A 25,052-nucleotide genomic window follows, 5' to 3' on the forward strand; every position below is an offset into this window, starting at 1 on the left:
TATATATATATATATATATATATATATATATATATATATAAAAACATAACATGACTCATTTTGTGTATTGTTTGAATGGCTTACTTTTGATGCAGCAGTAAACAGGGCACTTTGCATTCAAATTCTGAATGGACAGGCAAAATTTACTAAATTAAAATGGAGGTAACCTCAACCTTTTTCCACAAAGACGGCCAAATAACCCCATTACAGTGCGGCGTGCCACCTTGGACCCTTCTCTGAGCCTGAAAAGTGCGTCTCAGCCCTGAAGCGGGGGTCCTTTATGTAGCTATCCTCAAGATGACAGGGCCATCATGAAAAGGCAGAAATAGAGACCGGGGGCCTGAGGTAAAAGAGAGGGGAGATTATTAGGGCGTCCATTAGTGCCCTGTGCACAGAACCATGTTGCAGTTCCATTAAGAGTCTGTTTTAGGATTATTTCTCTTACCATAGGCAGACATCAGCTGCTGTGCTGGGCTCTTGTATGAGGAGATGTAATGGGGGGAGGGGTTGTTTGGGCTGAGGGGGGCCGGTAAAGACCAATTGCTTCTACATTTGTATAATGTAAGTGGCATGCGGCAAACAACACAGATGGCAGAGCTCAGTACTGATTTGGGATCACAGGGAGAAGGGCCTGAGAGAATAAGCAGGGTGGCGCACTCGGGAACCTTCAGCTACTCATCCGTGGCTTTTCCGGTTTTCTGAACTTAAATTCAGATTTCAAAATGTCTGTTTCCTTTTGTCCTTTTTAATTTAGTTTTATAATTTTAATTTTCCCACCTCAGTAATCAGTTGTTGTTTTTTTTACCCTCCTTTGCTTCAGTTTATCTTTATTATAAAGGAAATTATATAGCTGTGTACTTTTCTAGTGTGCTTGTTTTAACAAACTGATGTGGCTTAAGGTAAATCAGTGCAATTTGGCGTGGGAAGCTTCCTCGGTGCTTATTTGTTCTTCTTGATTGAAAAAAGGAGTACAGATGGCTGCACAGACATAAGGGGATCCATGCCCAAAGCTGTGCTGCATTAATGGATTATCAGATACCAACACACACCAGACAGGTGCTGTCTGCTCGCCTGCCACTGATTTGCAATTTACATGAAAATATTCAATCCTGGGTGATAACACACTGGTCACAGATAACACACTGGCCGCAGATACCACACTGGTCACAGATAACACACTGGTCACAGATACCACACTGGTCACAGATACCACACTGGTCACAGATAACACACTGGTCGCAGATACCACACTGGTCACAGATAACACACTGGTCGCAGATACCACAATGGTTCCTGCTAGTTGTTGTTCTAAGGGCTTCTTTTGCTGTGTTCTGCACCAACAGGGTTCCTGAGCACAGGTGACCAGGCTGCCAAGGGGAATTATGGCCTGCTGGACCAGATTCAAGCATTACGGTGGATCAAAGAGAACATCCAGGCCTTCAAAGGAGATCCAAAAAGGGTGACAATATTCGGATCTGGAGCTGGGGCATCATGCGTTAGTTTGCTTACTCTCTCACACTATTCAGAGGGTAGGTATCATCTAGTTGTGACTGCTTATTGTATTAAACATTTTATCAGGGTTTGAATTGAAAGCTCCAAAGTTTAAAACGATTGTAACGATTTTTCACTTAAGATGTTTGGGGTCCAGTGGTCAGCAAACTTAGAAATTGTCACGGAACACTCGCCTCCCGTGAGTCACGGGGTCGGCCTGCCCCGTGAAGTGGGAGGATATTTGTTTGTGGCCACACCTACACATACCTGCACTTTGTCTTGTCTTTATGTATATATACCCATGTGATTGCGTGCAGGGTGTTGGTCATTGTTGATGTAAATGTTAACATCGTCATTGTTAAAGGCAGTCGTGTTTATTGTTGTGTTCAGTGTTCACGTTTATTGCTTGTGTTATACATGAGTGCCATTATGTTTTATTTAGTTAAGTGTTCGTCCATATTGAGAGATTCTGTGCATCCTGCTCCATGCCCTTCGGCGCTCGGGCCAGCACACAATGACAAGGGTTTATATACATAAAGACGAACAAGGTGCAGGTGTGGTTACAAACAACCCTCCCACTGCACGTGACGGGCCAAACCACGTGACTCGCGGGAGGCGAGCGTTCTGTGACAATTTATTGTTTCTTTTTGCATCAGTGGATGGTCTCACAAGGTGGAAATGGCCTTAATCTTACAGTGCTTCCTTATATTTATAAATACTTTTTATACAGCAATATTACTCTTTTGTTTTAATCAATAATTTGATTTAAAAAATAATAAGGCATAGACCAAGGAACAGGTTTTAGAGTAACGGCTTCCACTGGCTGGCTAAACTGCAGCCAGCACATTGCTTAACCTGGCCACTTATCTACAGATGAGCTGGAGTCATGAGAGACAGCTGTCGTTTGATTATGGTGTGTAGCCAGCTAATTAAGTTGTTTTCAAAACCATTTGTTTTATCTCTCTCCTTGCTATATGTAATATTATTAATCGTATATTAATGAGAATTCAGAATATAGGAACAGTCTTTCATGCTTGTGTGGCAGTTATGACACTAGCTGAATGATAATGACAACACCACAAACTGAGATATCTCACGCAAGAACAAAAGGCCTATTTCAGGGCACACGTGAGACACATTTTAAATAGAGAAAAACAGAAACCTCTCTTCAAAGCTGTGAAACTGTGCATTATACTGGGTATTCATTAGCACTTCTTTAGGAATTATATGCCACTTTTCAATGCAGAGATTTTAGGCTATTACAGACTATTTTGTGTGGTAATGTGTCCCGTTGGGAGAGCGCGCGTGACAAGTTCCTATAGAGCTTCTACCTCCCGTTGAAAAAACAGCCCAGATTGCAGCAGAATCTCATAATGGATCAAATGACCTCTGGCTGCAGTTCCTCTTCTCCAGGATGGGCAATTCAGTCTTGACTGAGCATGTGACTGACTCGATCAGAACGGTGCGGATGGAACGTGCCACGGCCCCGTGTGTTCTTGTCTGAAAGGGTCGGCTGTGATTTATGAATGGATTTTGAATTACATAATGTGAACTATGGAAACCATTCACTGCCATAAAAGCGCATCATTTCACCTGATTCTCAAGCCGCTGATGTCGGAGTCCTTTCAGATGGCCATCTGGGTCTATGAACTAGTGCTTGATATCATCGGTCCTTCTGAAACGTGTCTCTGTGTGTGTGTGTTCACCACAGAGTTATCCCAAACAAGGTTCTGTATTCTTCTGTACAAGGTTCTGTATTCTTTTTGTTTTTTGTGTACCTTGCAAATGTTTTTAAGGATCCTGTCAGGAGATAAAAAAAAATAGTCACTATGTTCATCGTATGCCTGTCTCGGGCCAAGACACTTGCGTCCAGGCCTTGTGTTTTAGAGGGCACAGACTGTGATGAGTGGACTGACAGAAGCACAGAAGCTTATGCGTTTCATTTAGTAATATTCTATCCCCAGAACACTAAGTACAGAGGCAGCAAAGGAAGAACGCGCCACTTAGCAGACATAATGGAGACAATAACTATGTGTTCGATAGACTCCTCATATTGCCCTGGTTGAGTCACTGCAGCATCTGAGAGGATATAAAGAGAATGTATGGTCAACATATATCACGCACACACACGCACACACACACACAGTTCTTGGTGCGCTCTGACCTATTTATAGAGTGGCAATTCAGGGAAAACTGTTCTTCTTTCAAAAAATGTTCACAGTGCGGACGTTGTTCTAACTTATTATTACATTATTAAGAAACATCAACATTGTGTTTAATCTGGTGCCTCTATATGAGGTTGTTCGAGCATAATTGAGTTTCTCATATTAAACTTGAAATCAGGAATACATCAAGAAAAAATCTTGTCCTAAGAAATCCAAGATAAAATCTGCTTATGGTGTGTTAGGATCTGTGTAAATACAGTGCAGTGTAAATGCAGGATTAGGAAACTGACCCAGATACAATGATTGAGACTCAGTTGTTTTTGTTTTAGCTTTATACATAAAATTGGATCTGACAATTACATCACATTGGATCTGTCACAGTGGGGTTAAAATGCAGAATGCCATCTTTAATACCAGAATGGCATCTTTAATACCAGAATGCCATCTTTAATACCAGGGTACATATGCAGTATGAACAATCAATCCTTTACAATCAAAGATATCTGCAACCTACAGTCATCATCTTTATCACAATCATCAGTCATCATACTTATCAGTGGCATCAGTCATGTCATCACAGTCATCATACTTATCAGTGGCATCAGTCATGTCATTACAGTCATCATACTTATCAGTGGCATCAGTCATGTCATTACAGTCATCATACTTATCAGTGGCATCAGTCATGTCATCACAGTCATCATACTTATCAGTGGCATCAGTCATACTACTAGTGGCATCAGTCATGCCATCACAGTCATCATACTTATCAGTGGCATCAGTCATGTCATCACAGTCATCATACTTATCAGTGGCATCAGTCATGTCATCACAGTCATCTCAGTCATCGCCGAGCACTAGAAACCTTTTCTGGTGATATGCTGCTCAGATTTTTAAGGGAGTCACTTTCAGTTTTGGGGCTTTTTGCATTCATATGATTTACATGCCTAGTGAAGAGCATTTCGTATTTGTCTCTGAAAACGTCCATATTTGTTCTAGTAGTAGACTGTGCTTTAAGTCACTGTTCTGCTGCAAAGGGGACGAGCAATCCACTACGTTTTGTGGAATTTATCGCAAGATACTTCCTGTTGTTACCATCAGCAGTCACACTGTCAGGAAAGACTCGTGAGCAAGTTCTGTTGGCAGCCATACACGTCTATGCCACTGTATTTCTTAGATGACATTTTCACATATTTCTCTCATTCCATCATTCTGGTACAGTTTAATCTTTCATAAGACTTCTAGAATTCTTCAGGCTTTTTCATGACATGTTTAGCAAACTGTAAATTGGCCTTGGTGCTATTGAAGCTTTCCAGTAGCTGGCATGTTATGCTGATGTATTCATCTCCTTAGAGTAATTTGACACGTCTAGACATATGTCCTAGACATTGCTCTCGATTTGTTCAATTGTTTTTCTATCTACCCAAAAGTATTCTTCCATCATTCACTAATGTGGTCTTCTGTGGTCTGACAGGTTGCTTCCTATTGCTGAACTAACAGTGACATATACTTGATTCCCCAAGAATTCCAAAGAGATATTGACATGCCTTCTGCTTTGGCTGTGTCTGTCCTTGTTGATTTTTTTTGTCCCATTATGGCATAGACGTTTCTTAGCTTTCTTGTGCATGAACTAATGAAACTACAGAGAAGCCAGTTGTCCTGTTATTTCATCTCCTGAGATGAAAGTGCTATGTATAAAAACAGCTCTGACTCACATGGTTCTGTCCATACAAATGCAGACACACTCAAATTAAAGCCAACATTCTCCACTTTAACCTCATAACCTCAAATCCATTGTGCTGGAGATCAGAGCAAAAACAAGAAGAATTGTCACCATCCAATTACTTCCAAACTGCACTGTAATTAGCACTTATCCTTACATGCTTTCTTCCTTTGTCCTGGCTTATGCTCTGCCACCTACCAATGAGTTTTAGCATTGATCGGAAAAGTTACACTGTTGCTGCGTCTGCTTTTAGCAAAGTGGTCTGAGTGCCCCAATGGACGTTTGTGTCTTTTTGTTCCCAGATCTGTTTCAGAAAGCCATCATCCAGAGTGGAACGGCTCTGTCCAGCTGGGCTGTCAATTACCAGCCGGCCAAGTACACCCGCATGCTCGCAGAGAAGGTGGGCTGCAATATGCTGGATACCATAGACCTGGTGGAATGCTTGCAGAACAAGAACTACAAGGAGCTGATTGAACAGTACATCACCCAGGCCAAGTACCATATCGCTTTCGGACCAGTCATCGATGGTGACGTCATCCCAGATGACCCACAGATTCTTATGGAGCAGGGCGAGTTCCTCAATTATGACATCATGCTGGGTGTCAACCAGGGTGAGGGTTTTAAGTTTGTGGATGGGATTGTAGACAGCGAAGACGGCGTCTCAGCAAACGACTTTGACTTTGCGGTGTCGGATTTTGTGGACCACCTGTACGGTTATCCGGAGGGTAAGGACACCCTCCGAGAAACGATCAAATTTATGTACACGGATTGGGCCGACAAAGAGAACCCGGAAACCAGGCGCAAGACATTGGTGGCATTATTTACGGATCACCAGTGGGTGGCCCCAGCTGTGGCTACGGCAGACTTGCATGCGCAGTATGGGTCGCCAACATATTTCTATGCTTTCTACCATCACTGCCAGAGTGAGATGAAGCCCAGTTGGGCCGACTCGGCGCACGGAGATGAGGTGCCCTATGTGTTTGGGATCCCCATGATCGGCCCGACCGACCTGTTCAACTGCAATTTCTCCAAGAATGATGTCATGCTTAGTGCGGTGGTGATGACCTACTGGACAAATTTTGCCAAGACAGGGTGAGTGAAGTCCCCTTACATTCATCCACCTTGTTGGAAATAGCATGAAAGTATAGGCTAATTATTGCATAAGACAATTAAATTCCCCAGCGTTTGAGATTATCATCATTACCAAAAATTCAGCACGTACACAGTTCAGCACATACACAGTTGAGTTTGTTGACCAGTAAGTTGTCAGATTTAATGTAAAGAAAAGGATTTTTGAAGTGAAGGGTTGGTGTTAGTAAGGTGCTAGAAAAACCTTGTTTCCATAATCCGAGTCACACATCTTACAAGAGCATCTGAGCATGTTGTCTAGAGCATGAACACCATGACTCTACGTTTTGCATGTAAGTGTCAAAATGAATAACTCTGAGAGTTTTGCTAAGCTGTCAATGTCTTCTTTTTTTGCCTATAAAATCTGTAGATATTATTTATGGTGGACAGAATATAATTTCTAAGAAAGCAATGCACATGCCAAAAATAAATTTGGTATTCATATAAAAAGCGCCAGTATTTATATAAAAAGCGGTGTCTAACTGAACAAGTGGAACATTGCCTTCCTTTTTGACATTGCTGCTGAAAAGAGTCACTGTTCTGCATTTGGAATCACCTTTATCGGACCTTGTTCTTCTTTCTTCCTTTGATTGCATTTCACAGCATGTATACGCCACCTCGTCTCACTCACTGCCAAGACAATCGGCTTGACCCCCGAGCCTCTTCCCAGACCTCAGGGGTTATTTATATGACAGGACCCTTTTGAGAGCGAGAGTGCAGATATAGAATCAGTCACTGCCGTTAACATGATTCTATACCACATCTGGAGAGCTGACCCTAGTTCAGCACTGTGAAACACGAGACATGAGGCCCAGGGGTGTCTCTCTCTGTGTCTGTCTCCCACCTCTCTGCTAAGCAGGTCCTGATGTGAGTATTTCAGCAGCATCATGGAAAAGTGGATCAGGACGCCCTCTGTTAGGGGTGCACGGGAGTCCTTGCCTTGGGCCATGTACAACCTGTTAGCCCTTCCCAGGCCGGCAATGCTGACTGCTACCACTTATGCAGTAGGGTGGCAGTGTGTCAGGGGATGTCCTGGCAGGCTCACCCAAGCTGCATGCGTCTCTCCACCCCACAACCCTACCCCACGCATCAGCCTGAGTGCCATAAAGTGAAGCAGGGGCCAAAGATGAAAGCAATTTAAACAGCCCTTAGAAGTGCCTTCCCTGGCACAGGAGAAGCACTCCAGTCACAGATAAACAATCCACTTGTGAAGCTCAACTTTCAGTTGCTGAGTGCTATCTGAAAATCATTTGGGGGGTCGGGCAGACACAAAATTAGGGTTTGCTTTTTATTTTATTTTTAATACCACAACATTTTATTTATTTTACCCATTGCATCCCTAATTTGTTTTTTGTTTTTTTTAGACCAGTACATCTAAGAAATACTAAAAATTCTGCAGCCCCCAAAAATGTTTATCAATGGAATCTTGAATGGAACCTTTAGTAACCCTAAGCTTTACCTGCATAAATGTATACGTTTATTCCAAGCAACTAGTAGGTCAGTTTCTAGGCATGAATTAAGCCTATTGAGACCTGCCATTATATTTTTTATAGTCTTGGTTTAGGCCTAATCATCGTTCTGGGAAAACTGGGAGATTTAATATCTTTAGTCCATCTTTTATTTTTTGCTAGCTACTCCCTAGCCCTTCAGAAGCAGTCTTGGTTGGATAATGAATATTTATATACATATATATATACATATATATACACACATATATACACACACACACACACACACACACACACATATATATATATATATATATATATATATATACATATACACACACACACACATATATATACATAGATATATACATATACACACACACACACACATATATATATAAAGCTAAACTACTGTGCCTGTACCAGCTCAGGCCCCCTCCCAAGCCATTACACTACCATGTCTTTGTAAATGCTGTGTTGAGATGGTGCTTCACTCAGCTAATATCCAGTCTGGTGCTGCTGTCCGACACCGACAGGGCTGTAGTACACTGAGGGCTGTGGTACACTGAGGGCTGTGGTACACTGGGGGCTGCGGTACACTGAGGGCTGTAGTACACTGAGGGCTGCGGTACACTGAGGGCTGTAGTACACTGAGGGCTGTGGTACACTGAGGGCTGCGGTACACTGGGGGCTGCGGTACACTGAGGGCTGTAGTACACTGAGGGCTGTGGTACACTGAGGGCTGCAGTACATTGGGGGCTGCAGTACACTCAGGGCTGTAGTACACTGAGGGCTGTGGTACACTGAGGGCTGTAGTACACTGAGGACTGTGGTACACTGAGGGCTGTGGTACACTCAGGGCTGTGGTACACTCAGGGCTGCGGTACACTGAGGGCTGCGGTACACTGAGGGCTGTGGCACACTGAGGGCTGTGGTACACTGAGGGCTGTAGTACACTGAGGGCTGTAGTACACTGAGGGCTATGGCACACTGAGGGCTGCGGTACACTGAGGGCTGTAGTACACTGAGGGCTGTGGTACACTGAGGGCTTTGGTACACTGAGGGCTGTGGTACACTGAGGGCTGTGGTACACTCAGGGCTGCGGTACACTGAGGGCTGCGGTACACTGAGGGCTGTGGTACACTGAGGGCTGTGGTACACTGAGGGCTGTGGTACACTCAGGGCTGCGGTACACTGAGGGCTGTAGTACACTGAGGGCTGTAGTACACTGAGGGCTGTGGTACACTGAGGGCTGTGGCACACTGAGGGCTGTGGTACACTGAGGGCTGCGGTACACTCAGGGCTGCGGTACACTGTGGGCTGCAGTACAGGCTGGCTGACCAATTGTGTGCGGCCGTGGCACACTTATGATCTCCACCTGTAAGATGGACATACCTAATAAAGCAGCCAGCAGCCGTAGCTACAAGGCAGGCCCTTCTAATAACCTGACTGGGGAGTGTGTAATGCTGTCCTTCTGGAGACCGTGTGCCAGCTAAACAAGCTCTTGCAAGAATAACAGTGATTGCACGTACATCTTTTCGTTCACCCTGACATGCGCTCCATCCCCTTGACCCTTCATGTTCGTGACAGTAGGGTGTGGAAATGCCATTTTACATTTTTATATTTTTACATTGTGCAACCTGTATGATTTCTGCACAAATCACTTAACTATTAAGTGGCAGTAAGAAGGTGCTAAAAGCACTCCAGGGTCCCAGGGGGATTTAGATGTATTACTCTATTTACACAACCCCTATCCCATGTTAAGCTACATAACACTGATTACTACATTAATTCAGCCCTTCATCGAGAATTATGCTCCTTAGAATGAAAAGAAATTAGTGTAGTTACATTTATACACATGGCAGCAAAAATATATCTGCTTGTAATACAATGTCTCTCAAATATAAAAAAAAAAATTGTAATGTAAATAATTAAAAACGACTAGTGCCGTGATCTCCATACTCCCGAATTGCAGTAATTTAAGCGTGAAATTTAAACTCAGGATTTCTTGCATTTTAAGAAATATACCATCCTTCAGCAAAGTAAACCACGCCCAGGCCGGATGCATCCGTAACTGGTTGTTTATTTTTTCTTCTGCGCTACAGAGAAAATAATTGCTCTTAATGGCATATGCTTTAGGCTAAGACAGAGCAAGAGAAGAACAGAAAGAAGAGAAAGGGAAATAGAGAGATGAGGGCAAGTTGCATTTTGGGGGGATATTTATAACTGTCTGCTTTCTATTTTCATTTCATAGATGAAAACTAAATGTAGAGACAGAACCCCACCTCCACTCCCGAGGGCCTGCATTAACGTACGTTTGAGCATTGACTGTGATTGAAGGGGCAGGACATGTGTTAACATCAGTCCTCCAAAGCTTTGCGAAACAGACCAGCCTCGTGGCACCATTCCGCACATCATTGATCCTTTTTAAAACATTTTGTGCTCGCAGTGTGATTGCTTCATTTGTGTATGGTAGTGGCAAGGTGATGTGTTATTTTGTGGAGTTATTTGGTATGATTTATGTGATTATAACCTTTTTTTAAAGTATTCCTTCTGTAAGTCCTATTGAATGTGCAGTAAAAAGAATAAATTACTCCTCTCCCGTCCTTCAGCCACACACACCTCTCATACCCCAGATGTTCAGAATACGGGATGAAGCTTTGGACATAATGGACCGTTACGTTGTTACTTAGCATGAAACAACAAGAACAACAACAATACAACACACAGAGAATTCCTTTTAGTCGTCTTACTTTGACATCTGTTTTTCAAATATAAAGATGTTTTCTTTCATTTTCTAAGCATGTAGCTATTGCGTTTATTCCTGTGTGCATTTGTTCATTCTTTTGCTTGTTTATTCACTCATCCATTCATATACACTGTTGCATTTTCTGTTTACCAATCTGTTCATTCAGTCATTTAGTAAAACTATGTAGCTATGTTCTCCATCATCAGTATCTATTTAAAGTTTTTTCTGCTCTCTCTCTCTCTCTCTCTCTCTCTCTGTGTCTCTCTGTCTCTCTCTCTCTCGCTCTCTCTCTCTCTGTCTCTCTCTCTCTCTCTCTGTCTCTCTCTGTCTCTCTCTGCCTGTCTCTTTCTCTCCTTCTCTGTGTCTATCTCTGTCTGTGTCCATCCATTTCTTCTCAGTCTCCTCTTTCAACTTCCAACAATGAAATCACAACCAAGAGTGTCGCAGCAGACAGCACAGTTGCTGCCTCCACCATGGGCCTGACACACACACACACACACACACACACACACACACACACACACACACACACACACCTACACACACACACACACACACACACACACACACACACACACATACACACACACACACACACACACACACACACACACACACCTACACACACACACACACACGCACACGCACACGCACACACATACACACACACACACACACACATACACATACACACACACACACACACACACACACACACACACACACACACACACAGCTAAGATCACTAAGCCCAGACGTTTCATCATGCAGCTAAAGACAGAACAGCGCAACCTGTTCTGGTCTAAGCACCAACTGAGTTTGTGTTTCCAGGCAGTGGCACATGGAGCGTGCGCATCACCTGCATGCTGGCCCGTAGCGCAGACGTTTATGTTGCACAGTGTCGACATTCACAACATGTGCCTGCCAATTACTTCTCATGTTTTGTGTGCTGAAGCTTGTATTGAAGCGGATGACTCATGACTGCACACCTCCTTTAATGCTCATATGCCAATTACTGTTGAGCCAGTGCAAGTTGATAGCTTACATTCGGTGCATTTCGTTGAAACAACTTTGGGAGTTGTCAGAAGATGCGTAACACTTACCTGTTAAACGGTGCCCACTTTAGATTTTGGTGTTCATGGTGTGCTTACAGTCTGCTTATGTTTTGGTGTTTAAACCATAGTTGCGGTGTGTGCTTGTGTTTTTGGTCTGCTTATACAAAGACCTTTTCGAGTAAATTGCCAAAAAACCTTGGGTGATAGACTTTGGTATGTGTGGTGGATAAGATCTGAAAATGTTGAAATATTCTGTTTACAATAACATGGTCTGATGATGTCCTCTAAAGTTCAGACGGCAAACTCCCCACAGCTTACACTCTTGAGGGAAGTGAGCTGTGGACAGGGAGGTGTTTGGGGTTTTTATTCAAATACGAATTTTGCTATTAGTCATTCTCTGCCACATTAGAATAATTTGGTTGGATCCTGGAGTGCAGAAATGTCAAAAATCACGGTGAAAAAAGATGACTGACACAGCTTACTGAACAGACATGTAAGAATAAAGGCACTACTGACAAAACAAACTAAAATAGTAATGCACTCAGAGAAATAGAAGTGTTTTACCACCTCATTTCCATATGTAGAAAACTTTTACATCTCGCTGCATTTTTGCCTAACCTCACACTGAATAAAACTGCTAAACTGATCTTCTAAGAAAAAAGAAAAAAAGACTACTCTGTGTCTTAATGAGAGCTGAGAGAGGTGTAATGTTTGTTAAAAACTACACATCATTTCTAACTTTCAGAGCTGCCTGTTATGAATGTGCACTAATATTGTTTTAGAAATCAAATTTTAAAATGGTGACAGTGAGACAAAACTGTGGTGTATATGTATTTCGTGAAATGAGGCTTGTGTGTAAATTGCACTGGCATGCATTACTAAAGTGCCATAAATAATATTTATTGTTTGAATCTCACTCATGCGCTCATGTTTTGTTGGGTTTTTTTTTTTTTTTTTTTTTTTACAGAGATCCAAATCAGCCTGTGCCTCAGGACACCAAGTTCATTCACACCAAGCCCAACCGTTTTGAAGAGGTGGCCTGGTCCAAGTACAACCCCAAAGACCAGCTCTATCTCCACATTGGCCTGAAGCCCAGGGTCAGGGATCACTACCGCGCCACAAAGGTGGCCTTTTGGTTGGAGCTCGTGCCACACCTGCACAACATCAACGAGCTCTTCCAATACGTCTCAACAACGACTAAGATCCCGCCGCAAGACACAACGCCCTTCCCCTACACCAAGCGGCTGGGCAAAACGTGGCCATCGACCACGCGTCACCCTGGTGTGCCGCCGCCAAACCCTAAGCAGACGACGGACCAGCACAAGGGAGGTGAGCCGGGCGACGATACGTCAGTGGTGATCGAGAACAAGCGGGACTACTCGACCGAGCTGAGCGTGACCATCGCTGTGGGAGCCTCGCTGCTCTTCCTCAACATCCTGGCCTTCGCCGCGCTCTACTACAAGAAGGACAAGCGGCGGCACGAGTCGAACCGGCGCGGGCTGAGCCCGCAGCGCAACCCGACGGGGGCAGCAGGTGCAGGGGGCAGCGCCGGCGCGGGTGGAGGGGCCGGAGCCAACGACGTGGCGCACCTGCAGAGCGAGGAGCTGATGTCGCTGCAGATGAAGCAGCAGCAATTGGAGCATGAGCACCACCATGAGTGCGAGGCGCTGCAGGCCCATGAGGCGCTGCGCCTGGCCTGCCCGCCTGACTACACGCTCACGCTGCGGCGCTCGCCTGACGACATCCCGCTCATGACGCCAAGCACCATCACCATGATCCCCAACTCGCTGGCAGCCATGCAGCCCTTGCACAACTTCAACGCCTTCGGTGGCAGCCAGAACAGCACCAATCTGCCACATGGGCATTCCACCACCAGGGTATAGCTCAGCGAAGCCCACCATGACCACTGTTGCCCATCCCCCCTTGGAACTGCCCCGAGGGGGGGAGGTCGGAGGGGATTCGGACTCAGAAGTCGGATGTCTCTCTCATGGATGAAAAAATTTTAATTTCCACTCGGAGACTGACTCAGTGTGGAGAAGATATTATTTTGCTACAATACCTTCTTGAAGAAGATACAAGTCCAGTATCACCTATTTGTGGAAGTGAATGTTACTAAAACTAACAGTGAACTTGGAGCCAAGCATAGAGAGAACAAAGGAATGTTTTACCAAAAGAAACTATGAGCTCTTCAACAGGGACTATTTTGCTTGCATAAGCGACACGTTCATACTAAGGATAGCAGGCATCAACGACCTGTGAAAGCTTTGTATGTGTCATATTCTTTATCCTATATCAAGAGTAACAGCTGACATAGTGTGCAAGAACACTATTTTGAACAACAGTGTCATTCTACTTTTCCGATGGTGTTGTCACATATTGGATGAAGGAACTAAATTCTAAATTTCCCAGCCTGAAATGTATTTATGACAAATTTGTAAAGATGACAATTATGTAAATAGCTGTGGGTTAAAAATCCAATCCTAAAAGAAATCGAAAAAGCTTTTATTGTCGTTTTGGTTCAAAATATGACTATTAATGAGCTTGTGCTTTCTGTTGAATTGACTGTAAATATTCGAAACATAGTCATTGGTTTAAATTTCGGAAATGTTTGTTTAACGCACTTATTCCAGCACTCGGATACCTATAACCATAGCCTTTCTCCCTGTGTCTCTTCATCTTCACATGTATTAAATATTGTCTGCTGAAAAATTGGCTCATGCAGTAACCTCAATATGAAGGATCGCTGTCTACATTGACAAAAAAACCATGATACTGACAAAAATGCCCCTTTATGCTGATCTAAGAGGAGTTTTTTACTTTTTCTATTCAGACTCCTGGGCTTACAGCACTATTAGAGTGTGTTTAAAGCCCTCCCTATGAGTGAAGGGGATGAGGATATTTTACAATCTCTCATTTTATTCTTGCTAATCACACAGTGAGGTACCCCCAAAAGCAAACAAACGCACAAAAAAAACTGGAACATCATGCTGTCACTCAAGCATGTATCTGCCATGGGTTTCCTGTAGCCAATCAGATTCCACTTCATTCTAGGCCTGAATGTAACCTCTTGGTTTCCAGGTGTCATGTGTCATTGCAGAACTTGCCAATGGAAATCACAAGCAGCTCCATGAGGGCAGAAAACAGCATCCTGTGTCTGACCTGTGTTGGTCCCTGAGACTGTCTGTTTCACCCTGTGATACCTTTAGCTTCTCCACCCCCCACCAACTCTTCTGTCACATGCACCACTGCCTGAATCAAAGCTAAGACCAGCATTATAATCATAAAAGGAAAAAAAAAACAATGAAAAAAATAACCAAGGCAGTGTTTTTGGTATCTATATTAGTTGGATATGTTCGTAAAGAAGTATATGTTAGATATTTCTATTTGTCATATGCTAGCAATATGTAAAGTATTGTGCCAGGCTTGTGATATTTTTGGGTTACAACGCAAGTGGATGAGTGTAAATAAAAATAATTATAAATGCTATAAAAATCATTAACCCTGATATTTTTAGTTCTGCATCCTATAACAAAATATCTTGAAATTGCAAACAAAGATTTAAATTAAAAAATGCTATTGAAATTTATAAAGTTAAATTTGTATATTGAATCTAAAATATTCATCATAGCCTCTGTCTATAATTCAAGGGTGAAATGTAGGATTCTAAATAATAGTTTGTCCTATATTGGTTGCAGTTTTTGCCTTAAGTGATAGATGATATTTCTGGCTGGACACCTGTATAAAATTTTTCTGCAGCGTTTCTAATAAAATATCACAGTATTTTCTAAAGCCGTGTCTATTTACCCTCTATCACTCATGAAAAAAATGCACATACAATGCACAGAATGATTACAATAGTTCTGCATGTTTTCCTTGATCTATTCATGATCTCTCTTCAGGTGCTAAAGTGTAGGAACCATTTCTCCAAAGCATTGTAAATTTTAAGTGAAATATTTGCTCTGTCAGACTGTCAGCTAACGTTATCGGAGCACTGGAGTCATCATTGCAGTCTTGAGACATGCTTTACCAAGCTGGCATTTTTGCACTTTCGGAAGGGAGCATATTTTGGAAATGTCAAGGCTTTCTGGGCATGTGTGGGACTCATCGGTGGAGTGAAACATCACTGCCGGAGGTGGCGCGGTGGCAAACGTGATGGGGATCCCACTCCAGAAACAGGAGAAAGTTTCTCTTGAAACCTGATTTGGAAGGAAGATTCAGCGTTGGCAGGCTTTGTTCTCCTCATCGGTGGCATGTGGCCATTTGTCACTGTTTAATGACAGTACAGATGGGTCTCAGGAATGTTGAACTTATAGTTTCTCACTTGGGTTGCTAAATGAAATTAAAATATATTCTACCTTTTTTCCACATGAAGACAATTCGTTTTTTGACAATTTATCTGTCTGCAACGTTAGAGCCGATTATAAAGATGATACTGGCTCCTGATTTTAAGGTGCCGTTGACTGTCTTGAATCAAATCTTTTTGTTTTTTACAGTGACTGAGCATTAATTACACACTGAAATGGTGGCTAATTTAGTGTTTTTCAACTAACATCCACAGTAATGAACAAGTGTAAAACCAAATCAATTAGACAGCAGCAGGGAGACAAACTTAGACCCAGCATGATGTCCAGTAATGGGGTCGTTTTCTCTCTCCCTCGGAGTCTCATTTGCGCTTATTTTGAGCATGATCCTGGCCTAATCATCTCCTCTGTTCCTCTGGCTTGTCCACACTGGAGTTCCGTCCAAATTTTGGGGAGACGAAACACGACCCAACCGAGAACCTGACCCGTACGAAGCCGAAGAAGATGCTGGCCGCTCCTGCTGCTCACGTGCTCGCGCGCGCACGCCGCGACTGATGCTTCCATTCTTTCCATGTGCATCTGACAAAACAAGTGGACTGGCAAAGGCAAATTTACTAATGTAAATTATTTCCATGCAGCCTGTAAGCTAGGCTGCAGCGAACCGATCAACTGTAAAAATAAGAGCCACATGCTATACGCACCCATCGAGGGCTTCAAGGTGCCCAGTCGACACCCAGAACGATACAAATGAAAGACAAAATGCAACAGAGCCTATGAATCAAAAAAAAAAAAAAAAGATTAGTAGAAAAGCTTTCCAGCTATACATTTTCATTCATCTTATTTATGTAGCACTGAAGCTCTGGGGGTACAGTGTATCAGCACACGAGTGTAAAGACAGAGGAGGGGGATTTACAGCACTTGCCAGAGATAAAGGAATACTTCTCACAACATGCTAACTTTGCTCATGGTGTATGGCCAGATATATTAGCATACTGTCTTAAAAATATGATCAAAATATATCACATGGATGAGTAGTTCATTCAGATGTCGTGTGATTAAAGCAAGAAGTGGATCTGGCATGTTGAAGTGTGTGTGGAGTTGGTGTAGCACGTTGAAGAGCGTATAGAGTGGATGTGGCACGTAATTTTTACACTGCAGCAAATTCTGAAAAAGGAACATTTTAAAATGATGGGGATTAGGTAGTCTATGATGAGTTGCAAAAATTTAACATTTAATCGTTAAGCTGTTCTGTTATGAGAAATAGTAGAGGCTCTTTGAAATGGGGAAAGCATCTTACAGCAATGCGTTAGCCCTCAGAGCACTCCAACACTTAATTCACCATTAAGGTTAAGACATGATAAACCGGAGAAAAACCAGCTTCCACGGAGGATGGAGTCAGACTTGATTCAAATCTGGAATACTTATTTGAAGATGGGACACAGTCATTAAAAAAGGTCTGTGGTGGAGACCAGCAGGCACAGAGTCTGAGTGGCACAACCCACCTACACATCCTGTAAAGGTGATGAGCACAGAACGCGTGTTAAGAGCTCTTGTTTTTTTTCCACTTTCGCTCCACCAGAGGATCATGTCTAAATGACTGCACTGACTTCTCAGCTTTATAGCGGAATAGAATTTGAGGGCTCAAACTAGCTTTGAGGTATAAAGTGTATTTGTTCAGACTTAAAAATTTTACGGATTTCTGTGACCTGTACTATTGTGTCAGTTTCTCCTAGAACTCTCCTTTGCAAACATCCGAAATATTTACCAGCAACTCAAAAAAACCTACAGAGGAGCAGACTGAGGCAAAAGCTCAACTCTGACATTCCTTTATGTGGTATGTCATGTGTGAAAATCACTGTATTTCACATTTGCTTTGTCAGAGGAACAGGGTGCTGAATCTACAGCAGTACAGCCCATTCTATGTCTATATATATTTAGATATTTTGCAAAATAAAATGAAGGTTTGCTTCATACAAACCCCATTTGATTAATAGTGTAAGGTTTCCGGGCATGCAGAAAGGCATTATTTAAGCTAAGGAAAGTTTTGAAAAAGCCTTAAAGGCCCTGCCAGTTTGATTGATCACAGAGGTTGAGACGGCTTTGGAATGGACTGAATAAGATGCATATAGCTACATATGAGATGCAACATGAGCATTAATAAAATGGATAAAACTGTGTATGTATGATTATATGCAGAGTAAGCAGTGGCATGACTCTCACTTAAAATGTGTGTTAATTAACATCTGTGGACTGCAAAGGTTTAAACAAACGCCAACACAGAAATCACACTATGATAGAAAAGTCAAAGAGTTTGCACTGATCTAATTAAGGTGAACTCAACTAGACTATACCTTCTAGAAAACTGGGCTCAGAAAAATAACTGCCTTTGCATTCTGCAAATAAATCTTTAAGCGGTGCATTGAAAACCACTGACTGGTTTCAAAAGAATCAAAAGAATATTTGACAATCTCTGGCCACTGGAATTCTGAGAATGCTGAATTACACCTCTGAATTGTTTAGAGAAAACCAGTGACACTTGCTCCGAAAACATTGTACTTTGCAGTACTTCGAGTTTTAAGAATGTGTTGAATTCATTTGCATAATGCAATGTATCTTGCTTTGCAATAAATTGCTTTGTGAATCTGTCGCCTGCTTTTCTTGTTCCTTGGTTTTATTGATCTAATTCAAACATTGCCAACAAATTAGCTTTTGAGTTCAAGCCAATGGCAGGAGTGAAATTGAAAAATAGTTATTCACGCTTGGCTGAAGTACATGTCTCTATACTTTTTACGAGACTCCTCAAACCCTTCATTGGATCAGAGTCGGTATCGAGTAGTGAATGGGTTCTGTGAAACGCACACTTCAGGGTCCACCCTCCCCCCCACATTTGTTTGAGTGTTTTTTTTTTCTTTGATTTATTATCTATCATTTGCTAATTTCAATTTTATTAAAAAATAACAAACAAACAAACAGAGCATGCAATGTTGCTTCTGTAATATCTAATGTAGCATTATTGTTTAAATGTGGAACCTGTGTGGTGATTCTTGTCCACATCTTCATCCGCTAAAGCTCCAGGGCCTTGACTTGATCTGTCAAAGCTGGCGCTGCCCACTGCTTTTGAGAAGTTAGAGAGATGAAGAGGAGGGGTGTGTGTTTGTGTGTGTGTGTGAGTGTGTGTGTGTGTGTGTGTGTGAGTGTGTGTGTGAGTGTTCGTGTGTGAATGTGAGTGTGTTTGTGTGAGTGTTTGTGTGTGTGCGTGTGTGTGTTCGTGTGTGTGTTCGTGTGTGTGTGTGTGAGTGTTCGTGTGTGTGAGTGTGTGAGTGAGTGTGTGTGAGTGTGAGTGTGTGTGTGTGCGTATGTGTGAGTGTTTGTGTGTGTGTGTGTGTGTGTGAGTGTTCGTGTGTGTGTGTGTGTGTGTGTGAGTGTGTGTGTGTGTGAGTGTGTGAGTGTTCGTGTGTTCGTGTGTGTGTGTTCGTGTGTGTGTGAGTGTTCGTGTGTGTGTGAGTGTTCGTGTGTATGTGAGTGTGTGTGTGTGTTCATGTGTGTGTTCGTGTGTGTGTGTGTGTGAGTGTTCGTGTGTGTGTTCATGTGTGTGTGTGTGTGTGCGTGTGAGTGTTCGTGTGTGTGTGTGTGTGTGTGTGAGTGTGTGTGTGTGTGTGTGTGTGAGTGTGTGTGTGTGTGTGTGTGTGTGTGTGTGTGTGTGTGTGAGTGTTCGTGTGTGTGTTCGCGTGTGTGTGTGTGTGTGTGTGTGTGTGTGTGTGTGTGTGTGCGTGTGTGTGTGCGTGTGAGAGAGAGAGAGAGAGACAAGAAGTGGTGTGAGCAGGAATGAATACTCATGACTCAACTGGAAGTTAATTAACCCAGCTTCAGCATTCCATCATTCTTCTGGCTCGCCCGATTGTCATTCACACATGGGCCTCTCCAAACAGCCATCACCCAGCCCAATCGATCCGGCCGTGACGGGGTAGCCAACCCCAGAGGAAGTGGGGGGTGGAGTCGGGCTGCTGTAAGAGTGGCAGGGTGCAAAAGTGATCAGCAAAATATTTCAAATGAATAAAGTGACATTAAGTCATTCATTTAAGTCTTCCTACTCTTTGGGCAAGAACATTTGTTGCCTGTGAGTACCTCTCTCTCTCTCCTGCACACACTCTCTGTCTTTCTCGATCTCTCTCCCACACTCTCTCTCTTTCTCTGACTCTCTGTCTCTCTCTCTTTCTCTCTCTCTCCTTATTCCTCCACCCACTCTAAACAGGAATTAAGATTCAGGTAAATACCTCTCACATCCAAGCCAGTTGATTGCCTTTACTCCCTCAGTGGTAAAGCTCTAATAGGTGAATATGAAATCTTCTGAGCCAATATATATGCAGAACAGTTAAGTGAAGAGGAACGTTCATCTGAGCTCCTTTCATCTGAGTAATGAATATGGCCTGGAGAAACTTCTTTCCTGCTCTCTTTTTTGGTTTTCCTTCTCTCTTTTCTCCATCTTCCAGCAGTACATGGCCAGCTTCTCTGGGGTGGGAGATAAGCCTGAAGTACTGCTTTTCTTGCTCTGTAAAGAGCACTAGGACTTCACTAGCTTGTGGTACTAAAAAACAAAACAAAACAAAACACTGAATATTTCAACCCTCCATGAACCCCTCACCTCCAATGCCCGTGGATTAGTAGTGAAAATGTTAGATGAAAATTCCATCCCATAAGGGCTCCAATGTTCATTAGCCATGCTGTAAATGTTTTCCTTGCCCAAAGGAGAGCATTATAGTGCAGATGTTTACAGTCCAGTCCATTCCCACTCTAACTTAACAGTTCTGAATATACAGACTTTATACAATGTAGTTGTTAATGATTCATCCCTGTTGAAACACTGACATGGACCACCCTGTAGTAAGTCATGAGACACAGAGATAGGTAGTCTAATGAATAACTTTTTTCCAGTGTTAGATAAAACTCTTGGACTAGTCTAAGGCTTATGGCTTGAAGCTATTAAAAGTCAATGACATGCTCCAACTGTTATTTTTTTCCCCTGAAAAATAATACCGAAGATACTGAAGAACTGTAACAGTCAGTGGTTTAGTGTTTCTCCACTCGAACATCCCCTGAAAACACAACTGTGCCATCCTGTGACACTACCGGACAAGAGCTAGAGACGTCTGGGTGAGACGTCACTTATCACTGTGGTCCTCTGGCCTGTATGTGCGCCACTGCCGCGACTCTGCCCTTGCCTGATTTAACGAAGTGTTCACGTGGGTACACTGGGCTTTCTCCAGCATTTTATATTAGCAACAGCCTTGATTCTGATGCAAATTGTCCCTCATAATATGACCGTCTGACTGGCCCATTATCCTAATGGACTCGGTGTAGCCGTGAGAGGGGTCTGCAGCCAGGGCAGGCCACAGAAAGCAGGCGACTAGAATAAAAACGTAATCACCTTTCCCAACCACCAGAGAGGGCAATTTGGGATGTGTATTTGAAAGTGATTCAGCACATAGCGATTCTGCCTCGGCCAATTTCTTGAGCACTAACGTCCAATCAGTCACCAATCGCAGTTGTTCCTACAATGCGGCTTCCTGTTGCTGTCATGACAACTGCTGTGGACTTTAAATGCTGGGTCAGAACAGGCGTGTTGATGGTCTACATTTGCATAGTTCTATTAGTTCTAACGTCTTCTCCTGTTGCTGTCTCCTTCTCTCCCTCTTCCTGAAAGAACCTCAGCAGCCAAAGTTCAAATGATCAACTGTGCAACGTGTTGGCATGTCTTGACAATACTTCTTAGTGTGAATGCTGGATGTAGTTATAGTACTGGATCCAAGTTCACAGGGACTGTGCACAGCATGTCATTTGGACAAACTGTCAGCCCTGTATGCAACTGTCAGCAAGAACAGCTGTGGGAAAGCTAAGGAACTGAGTTCTTTGTCTCAGTCTCTCTTTGTCCAAAATGATGTGTTTGTGTGTATGAGGGAGAGAGACTGGCATGTGAAGGTATTGCAGGCTATTCAGGCATCTGTCACTGGTCTGTTCCTGCTTTAGAGCACAAGTCTGCGGTTTTGGGCTGCTTAGGCTTGCTGTACCAGATTTGTCAGCCTCTATCCTGTTCGACCCTCTATCCTGTTCAGCACTGCTCAAAAACATCATAAAGCACATGATGATTAAAACACTGTGAATACACAACCTTGTCTGAGAGGAACATAGTGTTGGGGAAAACCCCCCCCACATCTATTTAATTAAGAGCATTACCTTACATATGTACTTAAACATCCCTATTTGTTCAAAACAGCCACATTACCGTTATGGGAGTCAAAAGGTAGTGAACAGAATTTATTTAATTAAGCCAGACAGAGCAGTTGCTAACTGGTCGCCAGCCCAAACACTGAGTGTATACCCTTCAAGTTAACCTGCAATATTTTTGCAGGGCTTGGGCTACAGTATTGTTACTTCCCCATGCATCTCTATGCAGTGGACTTCTCTCTCCCATCATACTTTTTATTTAATGTCAGTTGAGGTCATATGTGAGTCCGAGCTGACATGGTCTTTAGCATGAGCAGCTCAGGGAAGGGAACTATCATGCTGCGCAGATTCATGACTCTCTGGGCAAATCTTGCTGCTCCAGACCTGTCTCTGGGAAAAAAAGACAGGGAAAACCACATCTTTATGGAAAGGCATCTCCATAGTTACTGATGTTATCTGAAGTGAGCAGGTAGTGGAAGCGGAAGACGCGGTTTGATGAATGACAAGGACCAAACACTAACGTGAAGAAGGAGCCATTTATCATCCTTTTCTTGATTCACGTGATGTCTAAGTGCACACACTGCAAGAGGAACTGCACCACTGCAGTGAGTTACACAACTTCTCAAGTTGGAAGGGTAGCATAGCATTGCCCTGCGGTGCTGTGCCGAGGCAGAACTAGGCCAGGAAACTAATATACTAATACCATTGAACACTGCTGGAAAAATTGGTCCTATTAGAGAGGCCATAAAGACTGAAAACTGGCAAATATTTTATATGTGGGGGTAAAGTACATGGGGTTAATATATACTACGTTACCCATGAGTGTTTATCTGCGCATTAAGCCAGGTGTCAGTTCGGTCCCCTACTCTGAAAACCTAAACACATTCTAGTATGTTACATACTAGTATCTAGTAGTGTGCCAATGCCAGTGGGGACACTTTACAGCGTTTCCCTGCCATTTGTCAAATTTGGTGCATTAGTCCTCATTCACAGCAAGAGCAGAACTGCAATCTAATTCCCTTTTAATAGCTAGCTGTGCTCGCATGACACTGTTTGCAAGAGAGCGCTGCAGTACAACACAATCACCCACACTGATCCCTCTCATTCCCTAGCTTTATTAGATTAAATTCAGTGAGGATCATTCTCCAGCTTGCACTGATCTGGGACCAGACACGCCTGTTCCTGAAACTTCCTATACACCATGGGATCTTCTGGAAAACTGATCCTAAAGCAGATGCGGACTCATTATGTTTCCCGCTACTTGGTTAAGTGCTATTGCTCATATCTGTGGTGACCCAGCTGGCCTAGAGAGGGACTGAAGTGATAATACAGTGCAAGTCTTTAGCAGCTGGTTAGGCATCTGTGTCTGTCTAATGTGCTCATTTCTCTGAGTGTTTTACTTCCCCCCGCTATCCCATTACCAGAACATTTGACTAATGCCAGTCAATTACATGAACACAAGTAACCAATGCCAGCAAAAGATAATGGGAGGAACTCTCTCTCTCTCTCCATTCTCCCTCTTTGTCTCTCTTCAGTTTTGTGAGTAAAGATGGAGGATAATTATACCATTTTCAGTTGCTTGAAATCACAACAGATGTAGCACCGTCTTGCCTCTTAAGCTGCGTTTGCAGCTGAGCACAGCCAACTTTAGCTCCAAGCTGATGGTGACCATGTGTGCACTGTTTAAGCATCATTAGGTGACTGTTACCGGATATTTTCAGTTGCTGAAAACAGAACAAAAGTAGCCAGTGTGACTGAGAATAGTGTCAGTGGCCTATAATGCAGTATTTACATGATGGAAGAATTATACATGGCCAGGAACGATGTATAACAAATGAAAGCGTGAGCCTTATGTATGGGACATCATAAAAAATAACATGCAGTACTTTAAACTCTATACTTTAAGCTACTTTATGCTATAGTGTCATAGCATCATCTTTCTCCATTGTTGCAAAAACTTATTTCAGTAATATTTCATTTTCTTAATGTACAGAACATATATATTTTAATCTTTCAGGTTGTATATCTGCATCTTGTGGCTTGGTTGTAAGTACCAACAAATCAGCCCAAATTACTCAAACAAGTTATTGGTCTCTAACATGAATCAGCACTTTGTTGGTCACAAGTTTTGGATTATTACATTTTTTTTCAGTTGCTAACACACATATATCCTGAACATAATTGCTATATATTAAAACTACAGTTTATTGGTTATAACTACCTTCTTCAGTTACTTTAGGCAATATTTACCTCATAGGCACAAATTAGGAATCTCCTAAACTATGTTATTATTTACATATCTATAAATTATGCTGCCATGAAGAAAGAATTACTGACCAAAACACACACACACAAACTATACGAATGTCATCCACCAATATTAATGATCATAACTGTTAAGCCACTAAAGGTATAATCAACCAAGGAGACCTACAGTAACGCAATTTAAAATGGTATATATGGGTGACAAAGGAAAAACCTGAAAAAATGGAGAAAGGCCCCGTTGACTTTGATGATCAATCAAGATGACAAGAGGAAAAGGTCTACATGATTTTGAAATGGTTCATCATGAATTGGATACAATTCATGATGAACTTGAATCGATCGCAAGTCACAAAAACTACTCAACTGCTTAGTGTTTCAGGAGCAACAGCAACTATAGTGACATTTGCATTTAAATCTATGGGAAAGATGTTGGTCAATAGCATTGGAAACTGGCTGAAAGTCAACAACCTTGATGCTTGTATGACATGTAAGGAGAACTCTAGAG

At 42.7% G+C, this 25,052-nt stretch overlaps 1 protein-coding gene across 4 annotated transcripts in view; it reads left to right on the forward strand.

Moving 5' to 3' along the window:
- nlgn4xa (neuroligin 4 X-linked a) overlaps window positions 1-15,548 on the forward strand; it is a 61,075-nt gene extending 45,527 nt beyond the window's left edge. For all 4 annotated transcript variants that reach the window (XM_027010121.2, XM_027010097.2, XM_027010114.2 and 1 more), the window contains 3 exons: window positions 1,344-1,529; window positions 5,682-6,471; window positions 12,727-15,548. In XM_027010121.2, coding sequence (XP_026865922.1) covers window positions 1,344-1,529; window positions 5,682-6,471; window positions 12,727-13,642 — 1,892 coding nt within the window. In that variant the 3' untranslated portion in view covers window positions 13,643-15,548. The remainder of the gene's footprint in view (window positions 1-1,343; window positions 1,530-5,681; window positions 6,472-12,726) is intronic.
- Window positions 15,549-25,052: the final 9,504 nt, after the last annotated feature.

Source organism: Electrophorus electricus, chromosome 16 (genome assembly GCF_013358815.1).
Source record: "Electrophorus electricus isolate fEleEle1 chromosome 16, fEleEle1.pri, whole genome shotgun sequence".
NCBI lineage: Eukaryota > Metazoa > Chordata > Actinopteri > Gymnotiformes > Gymnotidae > Electrophorus > Electrophorus electricus.